The sequence below is a fragment of the Empidonax traillii genome, unplaced genomic scaffold, assembly GCF_003031625.1.
Source record: "Empidonax traillii isolate 1590-97213 ecotype Southwest subspecies unplaced genomic scaffold, ASM303162v1 scaffold56:size2478089, whole genome shotgun sequence".
Classification (NCBI taxonomy): domain Eukaryota; kingdom Metazoa; phylum Chordata; class Aves; order Passeriformes; family Tyrannidae; genus Empidonax; species Empidonax traillii.
The window spans coordinates 1634476-1654551 of NW_020955249.1; the positions used below are offsets into that span (position 1 = coordinate 1634476).

Below are 20076 nucleotides of genomic sequence, written 5' to 3' on the forward strand. Positions count from 1 at the left end.
GACTTTGCAGTTTAAAGGCTATAGAGCAAGAAGGTGAAGCCTATAATGACACTTTGCAGCCACTTCTGAATGGAAAGGAAGAGGAACCCATACCTTCTCAGCCACATTTGCAGTGACTGAGGAAATCCCCCCTCTGAAAATACCTTGTTCAGACTAAGCAGTCAAGAGCTGTTGAGATGAAAGGCCCTCATAAACTTATGTCACCTCTACCAAACTCGACCTTTCCTCTGTCAAAACAGTGTCCAATTACCTTGCAAATAACCTTTGATAATGCAGTATTACCCAGCACAGAAGGAACACTTCAAATAGATCATTTTTCACAGGCCCAGCAAATAGGCCAGGTTCCCCATCTTAGCTTAGCTCAGATGTTAGCACTAATTCCTGCTTGCTCTGGTCCCAGGGATGAGTGGCCCTGGCTATGCAGCTATTTCCTGGGGTCAACGCTTGGGTAACTTGTCTGACTTCAACTTTGCGTAGTGTGGAGGCACAGATGAAAAAGGAAATAGCAGCCAGGATGGAAATAACGTGGTTTTTTCAGTACCTGTTGGAGCAGGGGCATATAAAATTCCTCTGAAGGAAGCAAAGGTGTTAGAGTTACCAGGCAACCAACACCAGTAAAAAATAATGTAAAAGGAGAGCAGGGAAAAAGGGCTGCAATCAAGGACCTGCCTGGCCCATTAGGTACCTGAGACAGTGACGAAATGTGTACAATAAGATCTCATAGTAGGTGAGGATATCTGTTTTAGGTAGACAAAAGGTGCAGGGGAAAAACATATGTGACTAAATGGACGAAGCAGACATGAAAATTCTTCCCTGAAGAGAAATAGAACCCTTTTAACATTATGAGGCCTGAGGCTGTTGAAGCAGAGAAAATGCTAAAAGGGTTTCATTAATGTTCTGCCACCAGTGCTGCTTGCAGGATTTTGTAGCTCTCTGCAATCTTGAAGCACTGAAATTGTTTCTTTCAGCTTCCTGATCTGGTCAGCCTGCCCATGTTTTGCATCCTCCCACTGGGAGGGATCAAAGCTTACTGAGAGGTGTCCTTCAAATGCTAAATCTGTAGTGCAGTTCAGAGATTGGTAATATTAAATTATTAGGCTTGTGCAATAAAGAGGGTGCATGGTGAGAAGATTGCTTTGCTCTTCTCCCCCTCTGTCCTGAGCAAGCCTGGGCTGTCAGCAGGCACTGTTTGCTCATTGGCAGTGAGTGGGGCCAGGGCTCTGCTCCAGGGCTCTGATCTGCCCTCCGGAAACGGGGAGGAAATAAAACATTGGTTGACTCCCAATCCATCAAACAAATGCAGACCAGTAGAGCCGTATGGGATGGAGGCCATACTCCAAGGTTGTCTGGCAGCTCGATTGGCCTCTCGCTGGACATTGGCCTGTATCTAACCTGTGCAGCTCTTGGGACGTGGGGCAGCCTCTATTTCTCCCACCAGTCCCCTCTGGATTATCCAACACCTGCAGATTGTACTTCCTGCATCCCTCTTTGTCATGGGCTTTTGTGCTCTTAATGCCAATGCAGCAGCAGAGTTGCTAAGATCAGAGATGTCTGCAGAGACACAAAATCAGCATCTGAAGTTTCAGTGTGGTTTTAATACATGATCATATGCAGGATGACATAGCTGGTGCTTCTTTGCTTGGAACTCATTTCCCCTCCTGCCTGCAGTTGCTAGCAGCCATGTGGCATCCTGACATTTCATCTTTATTAACTTCTTGACAGATAGCCTTTTGGGGTTTATTGGGAGATTAATTGTTTTCAGGAAGCTTTTAGACTGTTAGCAGGGTTTCATCTTTTCTTTCTCCATCCCTTCAAACAGAAGACTTGAATAAAGCACTATGAGATGTATTAAAACGATCTGAGGATGCCAGGAGCATCACTCTTTTCAGTGCCCCCCAGCTTTTCTACTCTTTGCAGCCCAGAGCCAAGAGCAATGAGGGGAGATCCAGTTTTGAGAAGAGCACCAGCTGCAGCCATCATTGCAGCCACTTAAGTTAGATCTTCCCAGTGGCATTTTTCCAGGAGAAAAAAAAAGAGCTTACAAGCTTGGCTATTTTTTTTTATAGTCAATGCATGTGATTAGCAGTATTTATAAAAACTGTGCAGAAAACAGCATATCAGGAAAAGGAAAAGTACACGCAGATGCACTGAGCGAAAGGAGAAATTAACAGACTTTGAAGTCAGCAAAAGTGCCTGATTAAGGATTTAGAAACCAGAATTTTGCAATTTGGCTGTGCTGTGAGTTTCTAAAGCACAATTCAGTGATGGCTTTTGAGGCCTACTGGAAGCTATTCTGTAAATGACTGCATGTGCAATGCCATCTGAAGACACTGGCCACGTGATTGTTTTCAGGGTGGAAAGAAAGAAACTTCACCAGCAAAAATTTTAAAACAAAATGCGGGCTACTCATGTAGCCCACTCAAACATTCCCTTTCCCCCCCTTCAAATTTTGTGATTTCAGCATTTTCCTATGGGCTTTGCCCATGTTTCTATCACTGGTTTGTTTATTTTTGACGTCTTTCCTTATAAGATAAGGATTTAAAAGAATATTTTCCCATTCCTATTTACTGTAAAAAAAACCAGTAGCAAATTGCTCATTTCATAACTAATTCAAGCCCAGCTATTTTTCATTAGCATAGGAATTTAAATTTCCCTTGTGTTTCACTGCAGAACTAGATTTACTAGAACACAGAATGGGACTTGGAGCTTTTTACTACTAACCTGTGAGTTCAAATGCAGGTTGGCAGAATCCAAAGTGCTGTGATGATCTTCTTCAGCAGCCTCTAATATGTTTTGGAAACTGCGCAGAGTATAATGATAAGGATACACACACAGTATGCTTCACCTGATGGCATATAGCTAGATTACTGTTCAGTCCCTGCAGACTGCTAGAGATGTGCACAGAGATGGTTTTCCATCCTTTTTAAGATGTAGTCTTAATTTAGCTGTGTTTATTTGAGACTATAAAGGGACTCCTTGGTAGTCTCCCTGCTGGACCCATAATGTGGTTTGGAGCACACAGGATTACCAATCCTGCATCCACTGCAGATAAAGAACATTGTAAATTAGGGACAGTCTCTTCTGTTATATATATGTGTAGAGGGGAGCACAGTAAGATGAGATTCCTCATTAACTCTGACCAGAAAAATACACAGAATAATTCCACTGGGGGAGGGTGACACTAAATGACATCCAAATACCAAGCCATGAAAAGGTGTCAGTTTTTATCCAAGTATTTTATTCATTCTTAAACATATAAGTGGAATAAATATGTCTAAATATTCATTGCCTAAGGTGCCTTTCTTTGACATCAAAATCAGTGTGCATAAATTCCTCATTTTACCTGATAGCTTTCATTAGCTCTCCATCTGTAATCCACGCCTCCCGCTGAGAAGGACAGAACCGCAATGCTCATTAGGACTCTCCCTTTAGAGGAAGTCGAGTAAAAAAGCCCTAGCCTTTTATGCTATAGCAGAAGGTGAAAATGTTAGCAGATGAACAATTCTTTCCAGCAGTGCTTTGGCTAGTCTCACCATGTAATTGAAAATTTATTGTAAGCCATCAAACCCCATTATTTCCCATCCAGAAATCTTTACTTTTCATCCCCTCACTCATCCAAAGACATACTCGCTCAGGAGAGGTGCAGAGTCAGCAGGAAAGATGGACAACATGAATAATTAAAATAGAGGTTGAGTTCCCATTTGCTACTAAAGAGAAATGGTTTGCACAAAAATAGAATGAGACAGGGCGTCAGAGATTCTCCAGAAGGGTGGCTGTTATGTCTGTTGGCATTTTTTGCCTTTCAGGAGGATTGTTCGTGACAGGGATATTAAAGTATTTGGTTTAGAATGGCAACCTATCATAATATTATTTGGAAACACTCTGGTGAGGATAACACCAGAGAGATGTGTTTGGCAAAGGTAAAAACTGCTGACAAGTAGCACCTACCCAATGCATGGGGATGTGCAGTGTACATGCATGTGAATTACCCCATGGAAAAGTATATTTCACAGAATACTATCATGGTAACAAAAATGAGCCCTTAGGAATCATAAAATTGAAAAATTAAGGTTAGATTAAATTTTTACTGTATTTGTGCCATTAAAACTACCAAGTGCCATGTTTTCATAGTTTTTTTCTGAATTCAGTGCTACAATTGAAAAGTGCGCTTCTGTTCAGTAGTTTGTTTCCACTGTTCAATCTTTTTTAATTATATTTTGCTCAATAAGCAAATCTTTTTTTTTTAAGAGATCATTTTTCTCAGAATACTTACCACTCCAGCCTCATATTTTTGCAGATATTATTAAATTTATTTTCATGAACCACTCAGAGCTAAGGCACATGTCATCACCCCCCTTTTAGAGATACAACCTTGAGGTACTGAGATTACAAAAATCTTATTTTGGGTTATTAGAGATTTCAGAGAACTTAACTTCTCAGTGTGCAGAAGACTTACAGAACAGACAAAGCATGATGACCATTACTGTATTTGCAACAGAGGCTCAGCTAGGTTGAAAAAAGCTTCATTAATGTAATGTATGACTATATCACTGGCATGACTAAAGTCCAGTTTTCCAAAGCAGCATTATTCTGCCTGATCTTGTCACTTTCTGTAACCTTCACTTGGTACCTTCACATCTTTCATCACCTGAAACACACAAAGCAAGTGTTCTGCAGGCAGCTCTCCTTCACAGAAAATAAGCCCAGAATATTTGTAAGTGATTCTTATATACTGAACGAGACAGGAAACCTTGGGCGGGGAGAGGCGGGGGAAGAGTTTGTGGTTTTGCAACATAACGTTTGTCTCCTAACGCATTGGTGTGAGAGGACTGAATAAAGAGCAAATAAGCAGCATCAGCTCGGGTTTGGTCCAACTTTTTGACTGCTCTCCTACAATACTAATATTTCTTTCCTGTACTTTATTTACACAGGTCTCTAACAGAAGAGGAAGAAATTCCATCACTAATTCCCATCACGTGCCATCAGCGAGATAATAATCTCCAGACTCACTCAGACCTTGCTGCTGCCAGCGAAGGAAGGGCTGATCTCGGCAGCCTCTGCAAAGGCCCGGGCAGGATGAGTGCCTGGAGCTACGCTAGCGTGACACAAGGGTATTGGACACTCTGTACAGCAGATTGGTAGATTGCAGTTGTCAATCTAAATAAAAAGCACGTTAATCTTTAGTGCGTGTATATTCTTCCACCCGCTGAACGTTGTTCTTCACCCTGTAAATGACCGATGGTATCACTTAAGAGCCAAAATGCCAAGGACCAAACCTCAGGACAGGAACCATGCAGCATTCTGATAGCGTGATCTCGAACATCCCATATTATTCCCAAATGGCAAACTAAATCAGAGATACCCCAGCCACCTCAACCAGGATGAGTGTGATGCTGAGCCGCAAACCTGCGGCCCGCGTCTCTTTTACTCTGTAAATGACCGGCAACTACCAGAGACTCAAGATCAAGTGAAAACCACCGCGCTTCAAGAGGTTGCCTCCCTGTCCAGCAGGTCCGTGCTGGAAGGAGGAGACTCCTCCCCACAGCCCCGGTCCCGTCCCTCTGGCACCGCCTCCCGGCACAGAAGTCGCTTCCCGCTCCCCTCCCCTCCCCGCCCCGGACGTGCGCGGCGCGGCCATGGCTGCTGTGGACATCAGAGGTAGGCCCGGGCCGGGGCGGCCGCTCGGGGCTCGCTCCCTGCGGCTCCGGGGGGGCCCTGCCCGCCGCCCGCGGGCGGGGAGCGCCCTCCGTGGGGCACAACGGGGCCCGTCCGTGCGGCACAGTGCGGCGGGGCGACTTGAGGAGGCGGTCGGTGTGATGCTATGACGGTCCTTGAAACTGTGCACAAATAGCGTTGCTAATGAACCCGTGCGATGAGATGAAAAGCTGCCCCCCCAAAAAAACCAGTTTTCTTGGATCTGCAGCAGGTTAGGAGGGTGTGCTGAGGGCCAGCAGGGCAAAACAAGCCTCCCTCTGGTAGGCTCTGCCTTTTCATGGGGGATGTGACCCACCATCCCCTTGGGTGAGATGGTGACATAAGGGAATAGCTAAAAAAAGAGAGTTTCAGCTCTGAAGTGTGGAGGAAAGTGGGAAACACGGGCATGTGCGTGGAACTTGCATGAGACCAGAGCAGCGAGTGAGGCTGGTAATCTTAAAAGCATTTCAGGTGGATGTTATGAGGGAGGCCGCGTTTTAGGAAGACCAGAAAGCAAGCTGAAGTAACTGAGAACAAGAAACATTTGTGTGAGAATTCAGGGCTACGAAAGAAGGGAGATAATGTTTTGAAGAAGGGGTGATATTTGAATAAAGTATTGAAGAAGTTTTATGTTGTAATCAAAATATAAGTTAAATTACTGGGAACGATTTGAACTTTGAGAGGGGAATTGGGTGTTGAGAAGGCAAGAGAAAGGAAATTATTTTTCTTCATAAGGGTGCCTGCCAATGTCCACTTCCCTAAAGCAGCTGCCTAACTAGGACTTTTTTGGTCCTAATGGAATCACATTTCCAAGGACTGTCACTCCTCTATGGTGGAGTCTCAGTGATCAAGAGCAGATATTCAGGGAAAGTTTGTGAAGAATCAATTTTGATAATGCCACAGAAGTTTTCTTCTTTTTTCTTTAAATTCTTAATTATATGCGTAGTCCTGTGTGTTTTTCTGATTGCCTTATTTGAGATCGCAGGAAGGAGTTATTTGGACATTTGATGGAGAAACACTGTGGTAAGTTATTAGCTGGTGTGAGGACCTTCTGTCTTAATCCAGATCATTTAAGCTCCCTCAGAGTCTTTTATCTGACATAATTCAATATATTAAGTAGGTTTGGAGGCATACTTCTGTTTTTAAGCTGTCTGCTGTGGGTTAGCCCTTGCTGGATGGCAGGTGCCCACCAAAGCCATTCTGTCACTCTCGTCCTCAGCAGGACAGGGGAGAGAAAATTTAATGAAAGGCTTGTGGGTTGAGAGCAGGACAGGGAGAGATCACTCACCTGTCATGAGTTACTGTCATGGGCATACCTGACTCAATGTGGAAAAATTAATTGAATCAGATTAATTAAATCAGAGGAGGATAATGAGAAATAAAATCTCCCCTCTACCCTCCCTTCTTCCTGGGTTTAACTTTACTCCCAAATTCTCTACCTCCTCTCCCCTGAGCAGCAAAGGGGGACAGGGAATGAGGTTGTGATCAGTTCAGAGATGTTGTCACTGCTACTCCATCCTCCTCAGTGAGAGGACTTCTCACACTCTTCCCCTGCTCCACTGTGGGGTCCCTCCCATGGGGGACTGTCCTCCATGAGCTTTTCCAATGTTGTCACAAAATGGGCTCTTTCACTCAATGTGCAAGAAGCTCATCCACACACAGAGTTGAGGTATTTGATTTACTGCTCTTAAATATAGGCTCTGTACCATCCTGAGAATGAGGCTTCTTTACTGGTGTTAAATTCAGATTGACAGTCTCTGAGCAGCCTTCAATCCTTCATGCAGGGTGACATTTTCAGGTTCCTCTGAAGTCTGGTTCATGCTAAACAGACTTGAGCTTTCCATGCCTTTTCCTGTGAGATGTGTAGCTGTACAGAGTTCTCAAAAAAAGTTATTTGACCAGTTAGCTCAACAACAGTGGAAGAGGACTTTCTGTATATAGAAACTTGTGAGTCAGTTTAGTCCAATTGGGCACTCCATGAGTGTCAAGAATGGCAGTAAATCTCTTTTTCCCATTGCTCCAACAATCAGTGTTGTAATTTTACTTAGCAGGCTCTTGCAGCTAGTTATTACCGAATGTGTGGCTCTGCTGTCGAAGAAATCTATTGCTCCAATCCGTGGTTGTACTGGAACTGGGAGATCTGGGGATACCCTGGTATTTTCCCCCAGTCCCCTTCCCTCATTGTCAAAAATTCTCTAGCATCATAATGTTTACATCCTCTAATTGACCCTTCCTGCCTACAAAGAGCACATTGCTTCAGGCCAAAGGTGGGAGCCCTTTTAGAGCCAAACACCCCTGCCTGTTGCTCTCCTTTCACCGGCCTTAATACAGTTCTCTTTTCTTTCACAGTAAAAAGGTATTCCACATAGCCTGCATAACTCCCCAGTTAGGGTTATCAGTCAGTTTGATAATTCCAAAAGTTGGTACATTCCAGTAAAACAGATTTAAGCCTAGCCACTTTGGTTATATATTTGAAAAATGAATGAGGCTCAGGTAAGGCTGAAGCTGATAATAATATTCCCTGAATTCAAGAGGGGTTAGAAATTAAAGTAGGATGCTGGATGATCAATGGGTCTACCTATAAAAAGGCATCCCAGTTTTCTGTGCATCATACAGCAAAAGTAGCAGTGAAAAATCCAGAATTTTGCACCTCTGAAAAATGGAATTGTTGGTATAATTTTACCTTATTCCTTTGGGCCCACCATAATGTGGGAGTATCATTTAAATTCAAAGTAGATATTGCTGACATTAAAACAACCGTGTTTTCAACAATCAAAGAGGATGAGAAAATTTTATCTCCACAAATTTTTGAAAATGGACCATGTGTGATCTAAAATACAGGTCAGCAATGAATCTTTGTCTCCTAAACTGATGGAATTAATAATGCAGATTAATGTTCTGCACTTAAACCAACCTGCTTACAGTTTTTAAGTAGTTCCTACGCAGGATGGGTAGCTTGGTTACATGTGTGATCCCTCATTTTTCCAAAATGACCAAGCCCCCAGGGCTGGGTCAGGATGGACATCACTTCCCAAGGACTGTGCTCTCTCACAGAGAGCATGGCCTCTGACCTGCCCTGTCCTCTGGGCCAGCTTTGGGAAGTAGACAGGACCTGGCAGCTCTGCAGGGCCTGGCAACTCGTGGGGCTGCTTGGCATGGCTTGTATTGCACTTGGCATTGGGAGAGGTGTGAACGAGGTGCTCCAGTGTGGGTCCTCCACAGGGTCACAAGTCCTTCCAGCAAACCTCCAGTCTTGGGCTCTTCTCTCCATGGGACCGTAGGTCCTGCCAGGAGCTTGCTCCAATGATGGTTTCCCATGGGGTTTCAGCCTCTTTTGGACATCTACCTGCTCTGGTGTGGGATTCTTCAGGGGCTGCAAGTCGATCTCCATGGGGACAGCCTGCTTCACCACTGTCTGCACTACAGGCTGCAGGGGAATCACTGCTCTGGTGCCTGGAAAGCTTTCTGCCCCTCATTCTTCACTGACTGCAGAGTTGTTTCTCTCTCCTTTCTCCAGCAGAAATTGCTGTGGTGTAGCTTTTTTCCCTTTTCTTAAATACGTTATTGCAAAGGTGGAACTGACACTGCTGATGGGTTCAGCCTTGACCAGTGACAGGTCTGTCTTTGAGCCAACTGGCATTGGCTCTGTGGGACATAGAAGAAGCTTCTGGCAGCTTCTTATCGAAGCCACCCCTCTAGCAGCCCCACTACCAAAACCTGGTCATGCAAACCCAATACCTTATCAGGCTGTTTTACTGTTCACCTGGTTTGTCAAAGCCTAACGTTGGGCCTTCCAGCCGTCAAGGCCAGGAACAACCCATTGTGTGAATTACTCTTCCTTTTTGCTATGGTTTGCTGGCTTGTCTCCCAAATTGTCTTGAAATTCTTGACAGATTGGCAGTATTGTCACAAGCACTTTACTTTTGCATCTGTGATGCAAATTTCATAAGAAATGCTTTGAACAAGATGTCCTATTTTTGAAAGGAACAGGGAGGCAGGAACACCATCCCTTCTTTCTCATACCCAAAATAAACAGTACTCCTTTCCTATAACAGGCATGTCAGGTTCATGGTCGGTTTTATTCTTCCTCCCCTCCTCCAAGAATAGCTTAAGAGAACAATCGTGCTAATTATAAAGGCAATTGTAAATACTGGTGCTAAGCATCTATGGATAATTGAGCCTTAGAGTGCAACTTTACATTCCATTTTACAATACATTTATCAGTCTATATACAACATTATAGCTATAGATATATAGATCTAAAGCTTGCCTGACATTCCTCTGAGAAATGCAGTTATTATTAAACATACAAAAAAGAAAAGTTTGTATTTGAAAATAATGTGAGAATTTATTATGACAATAATGCAAGCACTTCAGATTTTGTGTGTTTTTTTGAAAGGAAAGCTTTTTTGGCTTTGAAAGGCATTTGGAATAATCAGTGTTACCATGACTTAAGTGCTTAATAATGGATCTTCGTGCTGTGTTACTGAGATTTCCTTTTTTATAGTGAGGAGAGAGAATAGTGTATGTGAAATAACATGAATGCTACTAGACTTCCTGCTCCCCACCCAAAAAGAATTAGGCTGGCAATTCTGAGATTAACAATGTTTATGTGTATCTATTTATGCTGCATTTTTCCTGGTTAGCTGAGCAGGTAGTGTTACCTAATTAACTGTTCCTCAGAGAAGCTGCTAATAGTGTATGAGCTGACATTTTTGGACTGATCCAGTCATCCTTGAGCATGCTGAGTTGTCACAGAATTGCACAGAAGTAAAATATTCTTAGCAGAATGATAGTGGGAGTTCTGGGTAAGTATATAATGTGTGAACTTTAGGGAGTGGTTCCTGTGCAGAGGGAATTTCAGTTCTTCAGTCAGTCTTCAGTGACTTCTCATCACTTACATTTTTTTGAATCTAAACAATGTCTGTCTTTTCCTGCTTTCTTGCTACTTCTGCAATTTAAAATGGATGAGTTTGAATGTGTGTTTTAAGGAGCCTCATGGACTTCCAATGTTATCAGATTTGTTGACTATGAAAGTGATTGTTGACACTGGGATCTTTTGGTCTGCTTGAGGAATATATGGTTTTGCTGCAGTGTGATAATAAAATCCAAGGACATTAATGCAAATTTCCCTAAATCTGTAGGAATTTAACTGGCATGTAATGACTTGCAGGTTATCGAGTATGTTTCATTTAAAAGGCTTCCTTTTTATATAATTGCTGATGTTCTGTATTTTGATTTCTGTAGTACCCACTGAGTTAAGGAATAAATCATTTTCTGCAGGCAAGTTGGCAGATTAATTACTTAGCCAGGAATAGAATCTCTTGTTCAAGGCTACTGGGAAACATCTGCTCAAATATAGCGTCTTTGTATCTGCTGTTGTTTCTTGGGATTTTTTTTTTTTTGTATGTGTGTAATAACAATCTTTGAAATATCATGGTGATACATATTTTAGTAACAGAACATGTGAGAAACATTACTAGTAGCACTATTTTGTTTCACTCAGTGTAGTTTACTGGTTGGCTTTAGCAATAGAAAATTCTTGGTTTAATCTGTAGAATTCTACCTGCTTTTCAGTATCGTAGTTTACAGCTTGAGAACAATTTTTGTAAGAAATAAATTCTTTTAAACATTTTTTCATATTTAGTGTGGACTGTATAACTTCCACTCCACCCCCACCTCCATAACTGATTCTAACTTAGCTGAGTAAATTCAACTTACTTAACCAGACTTAGTTTTCAAAAGGAAGCATGCATTGTATTGGCTTTCTACTCAGCTAATGCTGTGTTCAGAAAGTAAACTTGTATGTAATGCTACTGAGTAGATGTAGTATGATAGCATTACATACAGTGTCAGAGCCATTTAACTCCCAGCAGCACATATTTGCACATAGACCCAGCTCACATTCTTGAGACACAAAGGTATATCAGCAGCTAGTGGTCAAGGAAAGAAAAGTGCAGTCATAAAAAGAGACTCTTTCTTTTGTGTACCTCCAAGAGAACAGCAGTAGGTTATCAATTATTATTTGAACTCTGTGAAACACTTTTAACTATAACTGGTTTGTGTGAGGCTGTGTTCCATCTCCTTTCTCTGCTATAATCACTAACTGGTGGCAATTTACTCTTGTAAATGTTTACTCTTGTATGTTTATGACTGCTTTGGTACTCAGTGTAGATTTATCTTCCCAGACAACCTCTTAGGAATTTCCTGGGTTGACAGTTCCTGGATTCCAATATTAAACAATGGGAGTGTGTTGGACTATTTCTCAGAGAGAAGTAACCCATTCTATGACCGAACGTGTAACAATGAAGTCGTCAAAATGCAGCGGATGACCTTGGACCATTTGAAGTAAGTTGTAATTTGCAGCTGCTTCCTGTGCAGTGTTCCTTGTCCCTCCATCCAAAGTCTTTGATGACTGAATGGAGGGATGCTGGCAACCTCCTTCTGTTCTGTCCTTTTTTGTCCCACCACTAGCCAGGGAATTCAGCTTTTTTTGTATTTGGATGTCTTCTACTTTCTCTTGTGCTATTTCAAGGAGGATTTAGGCATGAAGTATTCTGTGTTTCTTTTGAGATTCCAGTAAATCACCTTTTAGATATTTCTCTGAAATAGAAAAGCTGTCTTCTCTCATCCTTCCAGCTCAACAGAACCTGAGTAATGGTAATGTAGTTAAACGTTTTTCTGTGGTGAATAGGGTTTATGTTAGGGGATACTTGGAGTTTGTAAATAGTTTGTGTTTCCATATCCTTCTGGCTATGTGCCATAATCAGTACATAGTTCCTTCAAATAGCTGGCTTTTTAGTATGGATAATAGGAGTAGTGAGTGTTGTAAATAAACTGATCACATATGGTGGTGTAATGAGATTGCAGGATGTGCAAGTTAACTTTCTTTGCAGTTCCCCATCTGTTACGCTGAGCACAAGTGAGTTGTTTGAGAACTATTTAAAGACTCCACAGTGTGATTGGGAGTGTGCAAGCAGAGCTAGAAGTTCATTGGTGAAGTTGCTTGTGCTCGATTTTGGTTGCAGAGAGGCTTTTACGCTAGCCATGCAGATGGTCACATCGTACACAGATTCTAGGTTGCTGTGTTTAAGTGAAATCTCGATGATGATAGTTATCTTTCTTGCCATGTATTTGTTGCTAATATGTTCCACTTAGATGTTGTGTCAGGTTGTTACAACTCCCTTTGTATATGCACCTAGGGCTTGATAGCTGAGTGCCTTTATTTACTGCACATTATATAGAAGAGCTTCCAAAGCATCAGAACTTTTTTGGTTTACTGCTGAGCCTTTTGGTTGCTCTTCACATGCTACAGATTTTACTTTGAGGAAGATACTTATTCTGGTTGCTTGTTTTTCAGCCAGATGGTTGGAGTGGAGTACATCCTTCTCCATGCCCAAGAGCCCATTCTCTTCATTATCCGAAAGCAGCAAAGGCAGTCTCCAACACAAGGTATGGTCACCCAGTTCTTCGCACTGTTGAGAGGTCCAATTAGTTAATCATTTTTATCAGTTCCTAATTTGTGTCTAAGCACTTCTGTTTCCCTTTTTTTGTCTTTACCTTAAATCCATCCAGAAGGGTCTGTGGCTTTGTGGTGGGGCAGGGGTATTTCTCCAGCAGTGACCTGCAGTGCCAGCAGCAGGGACTGCCATCTTGTGGTGAAACGGGAAGAGCGAATGAGAAGGTGCTGCCCCGTGGTACATTTTGCCACGGGAAATTGGTAATAGCACTCATTCCATGTCGCATTTATCTGTTAAGCTATGCAAGGGTGTTGATTTCTTGTGACAAGAGCACCACTCCTTACAGTGTCACTGATGACCTTTCCAAGATTTTAATCCAATACCTTAGCTTTTTTTTTCCACATCTGCTTGCAACTGGCATAATTATTCCTTTTTAACCTTTAATTTGTTTGTGTGTGTGTGATTAATCAGATAAGTAGTCACATTTCAGTAGGTATTGGACTATCTTCTCTGTTTACTGCACGATTATATTAAATAATTTGGGTTATTTCAGAGTAAGCTTTATAGGAAAGAAAGGCATTGTCAGTGCTAGTTATTTCTTAACTTCTTTTTCTAGGGATTTAAGCTCTGCATATGCATTTTGGTCTTGTACAGGAGTTTGCCTTGTCTTGCAATGCTTCTTATTTCCTTATATTAGGAAATGGCCTCTTTATATTGCAGTTCCATATTGAAAAAGAACATACATGATTGATTCTTTTGGTAGATTTGACTTATTTCCTTATTAAAGGTTTTGAATCTAGCTTCCAAAAGGTGAGTATGGAAATATCCTGCAGCCCTTAATTTCTGATTTCGACACTTTTTAGATCAAGATTGGATTTCCACAATATGTGCGTTCAGGCTTGTGCTGTAAGGCAAATGTGTGTTTGGTGGATCTTAGCTGCGACTTGTTTGGTAACATTTTTTCTCCCTGTGACTGTACAGTTTGTGCTGGGTACCTTGATTGAGTCACATAGTTCCCTAGCTCAGATGTTACCCATGTGTTTCATTTTGTAATGGTACAAATATTAGTGTATTTAAGTCATGGGAATGGGGAAGGAAAACTAAAATTTATGAGTTCACAGCTAGTGTAGGGTACTCAAATACAACAGGTGCAGGCCTGTCTTATGACTTCTGTGTGTTTTAAAAAAAGATGTATTTATATTTTAAATTCTTTAAGACAAGTTTTTGCCTATTGGAAGTGATTTTAGAAAAATCTTTAGATCCAATGATTAGGGAGAGTCACCTGTCTAAGAAAGTAGGATGCTCTGGTACAGAGCTCTGAGGCAGTAAAGCTGCTGTTCTGTATTTTGCTCCACTTGTAAGGAAGTGTTGAGGATTTTTTTTTCTTTTGAGGATAAGTGGGTACTGGCTGTACTATGCACCCAGCTGTGTTGGACTGTTAATTTAAGCAGGTGTCCAAGCTTCATAAAATGCAAGTACTGGATGAATTTTTAATACAGATGGAGGAACTGCAACAAAGGTGTGCACAGGTAAAGTCCTTACGAATGCAAAGCTGATAGCATTGTGATTGTTGCTCAATTGAAGAACGCTTGGCAGATTTTTACAGAGGCAATTGTGATGTTCCTCTGCACTGCAGTGCTAATGAACAAGAATTTTGGAATGGTCAGTAGAGGTTCCAAATCTGATTTAGCAAATGCCTTTGGAAGGCAGTCTTTTTTTGGCAAAATGTTATTAATTTAGAAAGTGTGCTTAACACTATTTGGTTTGGGAAGTATAGCTGAGAGAACTGTACGAGTTGGAGAAAGCTGAGTCCAGAAGAATGAGATCTTACATTGTTGTGGGTTTATACTGGTAGCCAAGGCAAGTGGAATTACTTCCATTGCAGTTCACTGGACTCTACTAGTGTAGCTCTGAAAACCCCAACTCTTGTTAGGCCAGTAATTTGTTTGAAGTCTTAAAGCTGATTCTTTTCTATTTATAAAACAGACTTTGGGATTTTTTGTTCTTCTTATCAGTCTATGGCTAAGCTGCAAATAAAGCACCTTGAAGGAAAAGGTTAAGAAGAGAAAATTTTGTGATAAATATTGCAATTTCTGCTGTTACTAATGAGGTTCAGCAATAAATACACAGTCTTAAGTCAGAGCTTTAAATTGATCCTCCCCTTTTTTTTTTCTCCCCACAGTTATTCCATTGGCTGACTACTATATTATTGCTGGAGTGATTTATCAAGCACCTGACTTAGGCTCTGTCATTAACTCCAGAGTTGTAAGTGTTCTGTGTATTTGATGTATACTGGTTTGTGTCTGTTTTTACTTTTGGTTGTTCTCCAGGCTGTTTAAATTTTTCCTTCCACTTTTTTTGAGGAAAGATCATGTAGTAACAGTGCAGTAACTTAAAACAAACCCCACTGGTTAATATTGTGTGCATCCCACATGAAAATTAAGGATCCTGTGACAGTGCAGTATTGCCCAAAAAGTGATATACATTGCTTAAGGATGAAGGATCAGAGTAACTGAAGCTACACAATTGCTAAAACAGCATGAGGTTTGAAATTACTTGACAAATACATATGAAATAGTAACTAAATACGTATTCAGAGAAGCTTGCTTTGAAATATGAATGTTAATGTTATATGCTAATGCTAACATTTATTTTTAAATGAGGCTTACTTTTCTAAGCTGATATGATGGTACTTCTTTTTAAATTGCATGCTTGGGTTTGTTTTGATTCCTTCTCTATCGTAAACTATTGTTTTTGCAAGTTTTCCTCTGCCAGTTTAGAAGAGCACTTCAGAAAGTGCCTTGTGAGAACCTGTTAAATTATATTCTTGGTCCAAAGCTAGATGTCCCAAGTTCCCTTCCCAGAATAAAAATGAATACAGAATACTAATTTTAGAAACTCTGCCTTCAAAAATTTATATTGTATTTTCTCCTTAAATTCTAACACTGTCATATGTTCCTGTCCTGAAAGCTCACCGCAGTGCATGGAATTCAGTCTGCTTTTGAAGAAGCTATGTCTTATTGCCGCTACCACCCATCCAAAGGCTACTGGTGGCATTTTAAAGATCAAGAAGAAAGAGGTATGATTCCTAGCTGCTCCTGCATAGAGGAAAGGTAATGTAGGGAAAAACTTGAGGCAATGCACAGTGATGGTGCAGAGGTGAGGTGAAGTGTCTAAAGGGTAAGTGAGAGCTCCCTACGTGAGGAAACGCATCTTGTTCTTCTGTGCTGATGGGGATGAACATCAAGGCATAGGTCAGAGATGAAAATGGTGAGCTGAGTGTCAACAAAGTGGGTGACTGTTCAACCCACTGGAGACCAGTGTACGTTTTCATAAGTCAAACAAGTTTGTCAAGTGTAAGATTAGAGGAGAGTCAAATACCAACTTGTCGTACAACAAAGAGATGCTAAAAGAATTTTTAATACCTCTTTCTCTAATGTTTCTGTGACTTGTAGAGAAAGCTAAACCAAAAGCCAAGAAGAAAGAAGAACCAGGTTCCATTTTCCAAAGGCAACGGGTAGATGCTTTGCTTTTAGACCTAAGACAGAAGTTTCCACCCAAATTTGTTCAGGTATGACACTTAAAAGCTGCAATATTGCTGTAACTTACTTAGAAATTAAAAGATAGTCATAAGTACTTGAATAGTTGAAACTGAGTGGGAATTTTATGTATTTTTGCAGTGGTAACATGGATTAGATAATAAATCTAAAATGGAAGGCTCTGATTGGCATGCAGGATTCCCCTTTGTAATTGCAGGAGTCATTAAGATTTTGGCAAAACTATGAGAGTGAATTTTATTATACAAACTCCCTATCAAATCACAGAGGGCCTCAGCTATCAGATTTTGCTGCTGCTTCCATTTTCCTGCTTTGTGAGCTCAATCAAGTCACCACAATATTTTGTTTTATTTGCTCCATTGTTCTGAAGACTCATTAATTAGTGTGGAATTCTTGGCATTCTGTGAAGTTGTTGTGATTACCTCTGATTATTTTTGGTAGCCATTTGTTCCACCAGGTGGTCTGCTTGGGAGCAAAGCAAATTATGTTTACAGCATCTCACAAAATCATTTGCTTCTCAGATGTGGTGAAGACCAGCTAACTATATTTTTGCTTTAATGTTCTTCAATTGTAAGACGAAAATCTTGACATTTTAAAATGTTAATAGGATTTTGTTTGAAGTGTATTTAGTGATCCATTCTACCCTCAATTCATATGTATAAGAGTGCATTGCCTGGATTTTATTCCTAAATGAATAGTTGAAAGGGTTAAGAATTATGATTTTGTTTCCCCTGACATACTGGTTTATTTTTTCTTCTTCTTCTTCCCCTACAGCAAAAGCCTGGAGAAAAGCCTGTCCCAGGTAAAACTCTAATATTAGCACAAGACATAAAAAATAGCCTCTATGTGGCAGTATTTTCCAGTTGCCATGTAAGCTTCTTGCTGCTGCTACTGAGGTGGTTTGGAATTCTGGCATTGCCTAATTGTGCAAAATACTGGATAAGAGTTCTCTGTGAGAGCTAGAATGAAAATAAAAAAAATGTGTATTCTACTCCTGCTCTCACTGTAAAACTGAATTGCTTGAAGGTCCTAATGGAGGAAATGGTCTTTGAAAGTAGGAGGGTGAAAGGGTGAATGAGGAACAGTTTAGTCAGTCCAGCATCTTAGTGATTTTTCATGGTACTACAAGCTCTAGAAAGTCTCTGAAGACTTTGAGTTGATCATAAGCAACCTCAAAACAGGAAACAAATGAACTGTATCTCTTCAATCTATTCCACTTTTTAACACACATAAACATGAATTTACTCCCTGCTTATTCTTACACCTTTGAAATTTGTTTTGCCCCTTTGACAGCAACAATATTATTTGTGTACTCTAAATAATATTTTAGCAATAAAAATCAGAGGTTTGACTTTCTTTTGCTGTTACATCTTTAGTGGATCAAATCAAGAAGGAACCAGAACCAGCCCCTGAAGCTGTCAAGCCAGAGGAAAAAGAGACTGTAAAGAATGCTCAGCAGAGTGCTGCTGCTAAAGGACCACCCGAAAAACGAATGAGACTCCAGTGAAGGGCGAAGTTACTGCACTTCTGGATTAGTCATTACCTGGAAAACAGGAGATTTTTGCTCCCTTTTCTTTATATTTAAGCTCTTCCACTGAGACTGACAATTCAGGAACTGAAGTCCCTGTAACAACTTTTTCTGTAGAAACCTCTCATGCAAATGCTAATGTCAGGATGTGAGCTGTCTCGAAGAAGGTGTTTTCATTCTTCATGGTTTTTTTTTATGTTGGCTTCTGAGAGTGGTTTTTACATGGACATATTTAGCAGCCTCCTGAAAACTTTACAGACTCTTGCATCCTTTGTGTCTAGGTTTCCTACGTAAAAAGAAAAAAATTTTATATATATATATATATATAAAAAATCAGAATTCTTGGCAAATAAAACTCCTGGTTCATGGAATGCCTTTCTTAAATGCATACTTTGTTAGTAGCAAATACACCATATGTGCAGGCAGCATTTTTTTTGCTCGGCTACTGGAATATATTGTGTTCTATTTTGAGGAGGAGAAGTTCAACTAAAGGATTTAGGCTGCCTGCTACAAATTGTTGTGCCTTTAGTATGCTTGGGATAAAGATAAAAGATTTGATAACTGGAGCCTCAAATCTCTGTAATTAGATGTCAGACTGCTCTCAGTCTCTAAATGTTCTTGGGCACTCATTTTACTTAAAGGCTAAACTGATACTTTATTATAAAAGCTAGTATTCTGTGAGAGAGATTTGTAACAAACAGGATAAAATTTCTTGGTGTGGCACACTCAGTGAAGCTGTTTATATTTTTATTTTTTCACCATAACTCAAATATATCAATTACATCTCTTCCTCTGTGCTCATAGCACTTCCTTGCTCCTTCATTAGACATCATGCTTTTAGACTGAGGAGGCAGGGCAGTGGAAGAGAAACACCACTGACAGCTTATTGAACGTTTTTTTTTAATTGAAGTAATGGAGCAATCCTCAAAATAGCTTGCTTGCTTTCCACAACTATTAACCTTCTTTCCTGTAGTAAACTGTAGTAAGCAAGAAAAAGGTTTGTACATAGCAACCAAAATGTAGATAGGAAGGCTTAAGACATGCTTGCATGGCTATGCCAAATTTATTTTCAGGTTACAAGATACACTTTTTCTGTTTCAGTAACTTAACTACCCAGACAGAGCTATTTATTACCGAATGATAGAAAGACCTGTCAGAACTATTTATTATTGAATGATAGAAAGACTCATGTCATTTTTGTCATGTAATCCAAAGCTGTAATCTTAAAGATGCAGATAAGCCAATAGCTGTTCTCTTCTGAAGCAGATATGGATCTGAAATTCATATATTGGTGTACTTAAGTGTGTATTATGTTTATATCATACCTGGGTCAGGTTTGAACAGCTGTTTCTCCAAATGTTGATAGAAGTAGATAATAAGTTAGTGTGAACTATTAGGTCAAGTGAAAATATAGAAAGCAGTTATTCTGGGATGCCTAAAACAAGACAGAGCTAATTATTCAGCACTGAATCATGACCAGGTGGTGTGAATATCCTTAGAACAAAAGGGTGTTGATTCCTTCTGTTATTAAAGAAATTCCTCTGAAAGCAAGTAGCTGAAGAAGCACCAAAGCCATCATTTAATCTACCCGAATGATGGAAAGGAGGGATCTCCAGAAATAAGACCTGAATGGTGAGAACCTCAGGAGTCCAGAAATGAGATATGAATGGTAAGGAACTTCAGAAATTCTTGATGTAGATGTTCAGAATAAAGTCCTTGGAAATGTCCACTTGAGGAGCTGAAGCAAGAAAGATAACTGGACTGTGTTGTAATGAAGATCTAGGGTGTTAGGCTTTGGTTCTGTGGGGTATTTTTTGGTTCGTGGTTTTGTTGTTGT

The 20076-nt window shown here is 40.5% G+C and overlaps 1 protein-coding gene across 4 annotated transcripts in view; it reads left to right on the forward strand.

The window, feature by feature from the left end:
* Positions 1-5575: 5575 nt before the first annotated feature.
* The window catches only part of MED6 (mediator complex subunit 6), an 18896-nt gene continuing 4395 nt past the window's right edge, over positions 5576-20076 (forward strand). For 2 of the 4 annotated variants that reach the window (XM_027879680.1, XM_027879681.1), the window contains exons 1-7: positions 5576-5658; positions 11883-12042; positions 13055-13146; positions 15337-15419; positions 16125-16233; positions 16610-16725; positions 17486-17513. In XM_027879680.1, the coding sequence (XP_027735481.1) occupies positions 5637-5658; positions 11883-12042; positions 13055-13146; positions 15337-15419; positions 16125-16233; positions 16610-16725; positions 17486-17513 (610 nt within the window). In that variant the 5' untranslated portion in view covers positions 5576-5636. Of the gene's footprint in view, positions 5659-5769; positions 5873-11882; positions 12043-13054; positions 13147-15336; positions 15420-16124; positions 16234-16609; positions 16726-17485; positions 17514-18087; positions 19110-20076 lie in introns of those variants that run through there. The other 2 variants (XM_027879678.1, XM_027879679.1) reach the window with 2 other exon arrangements.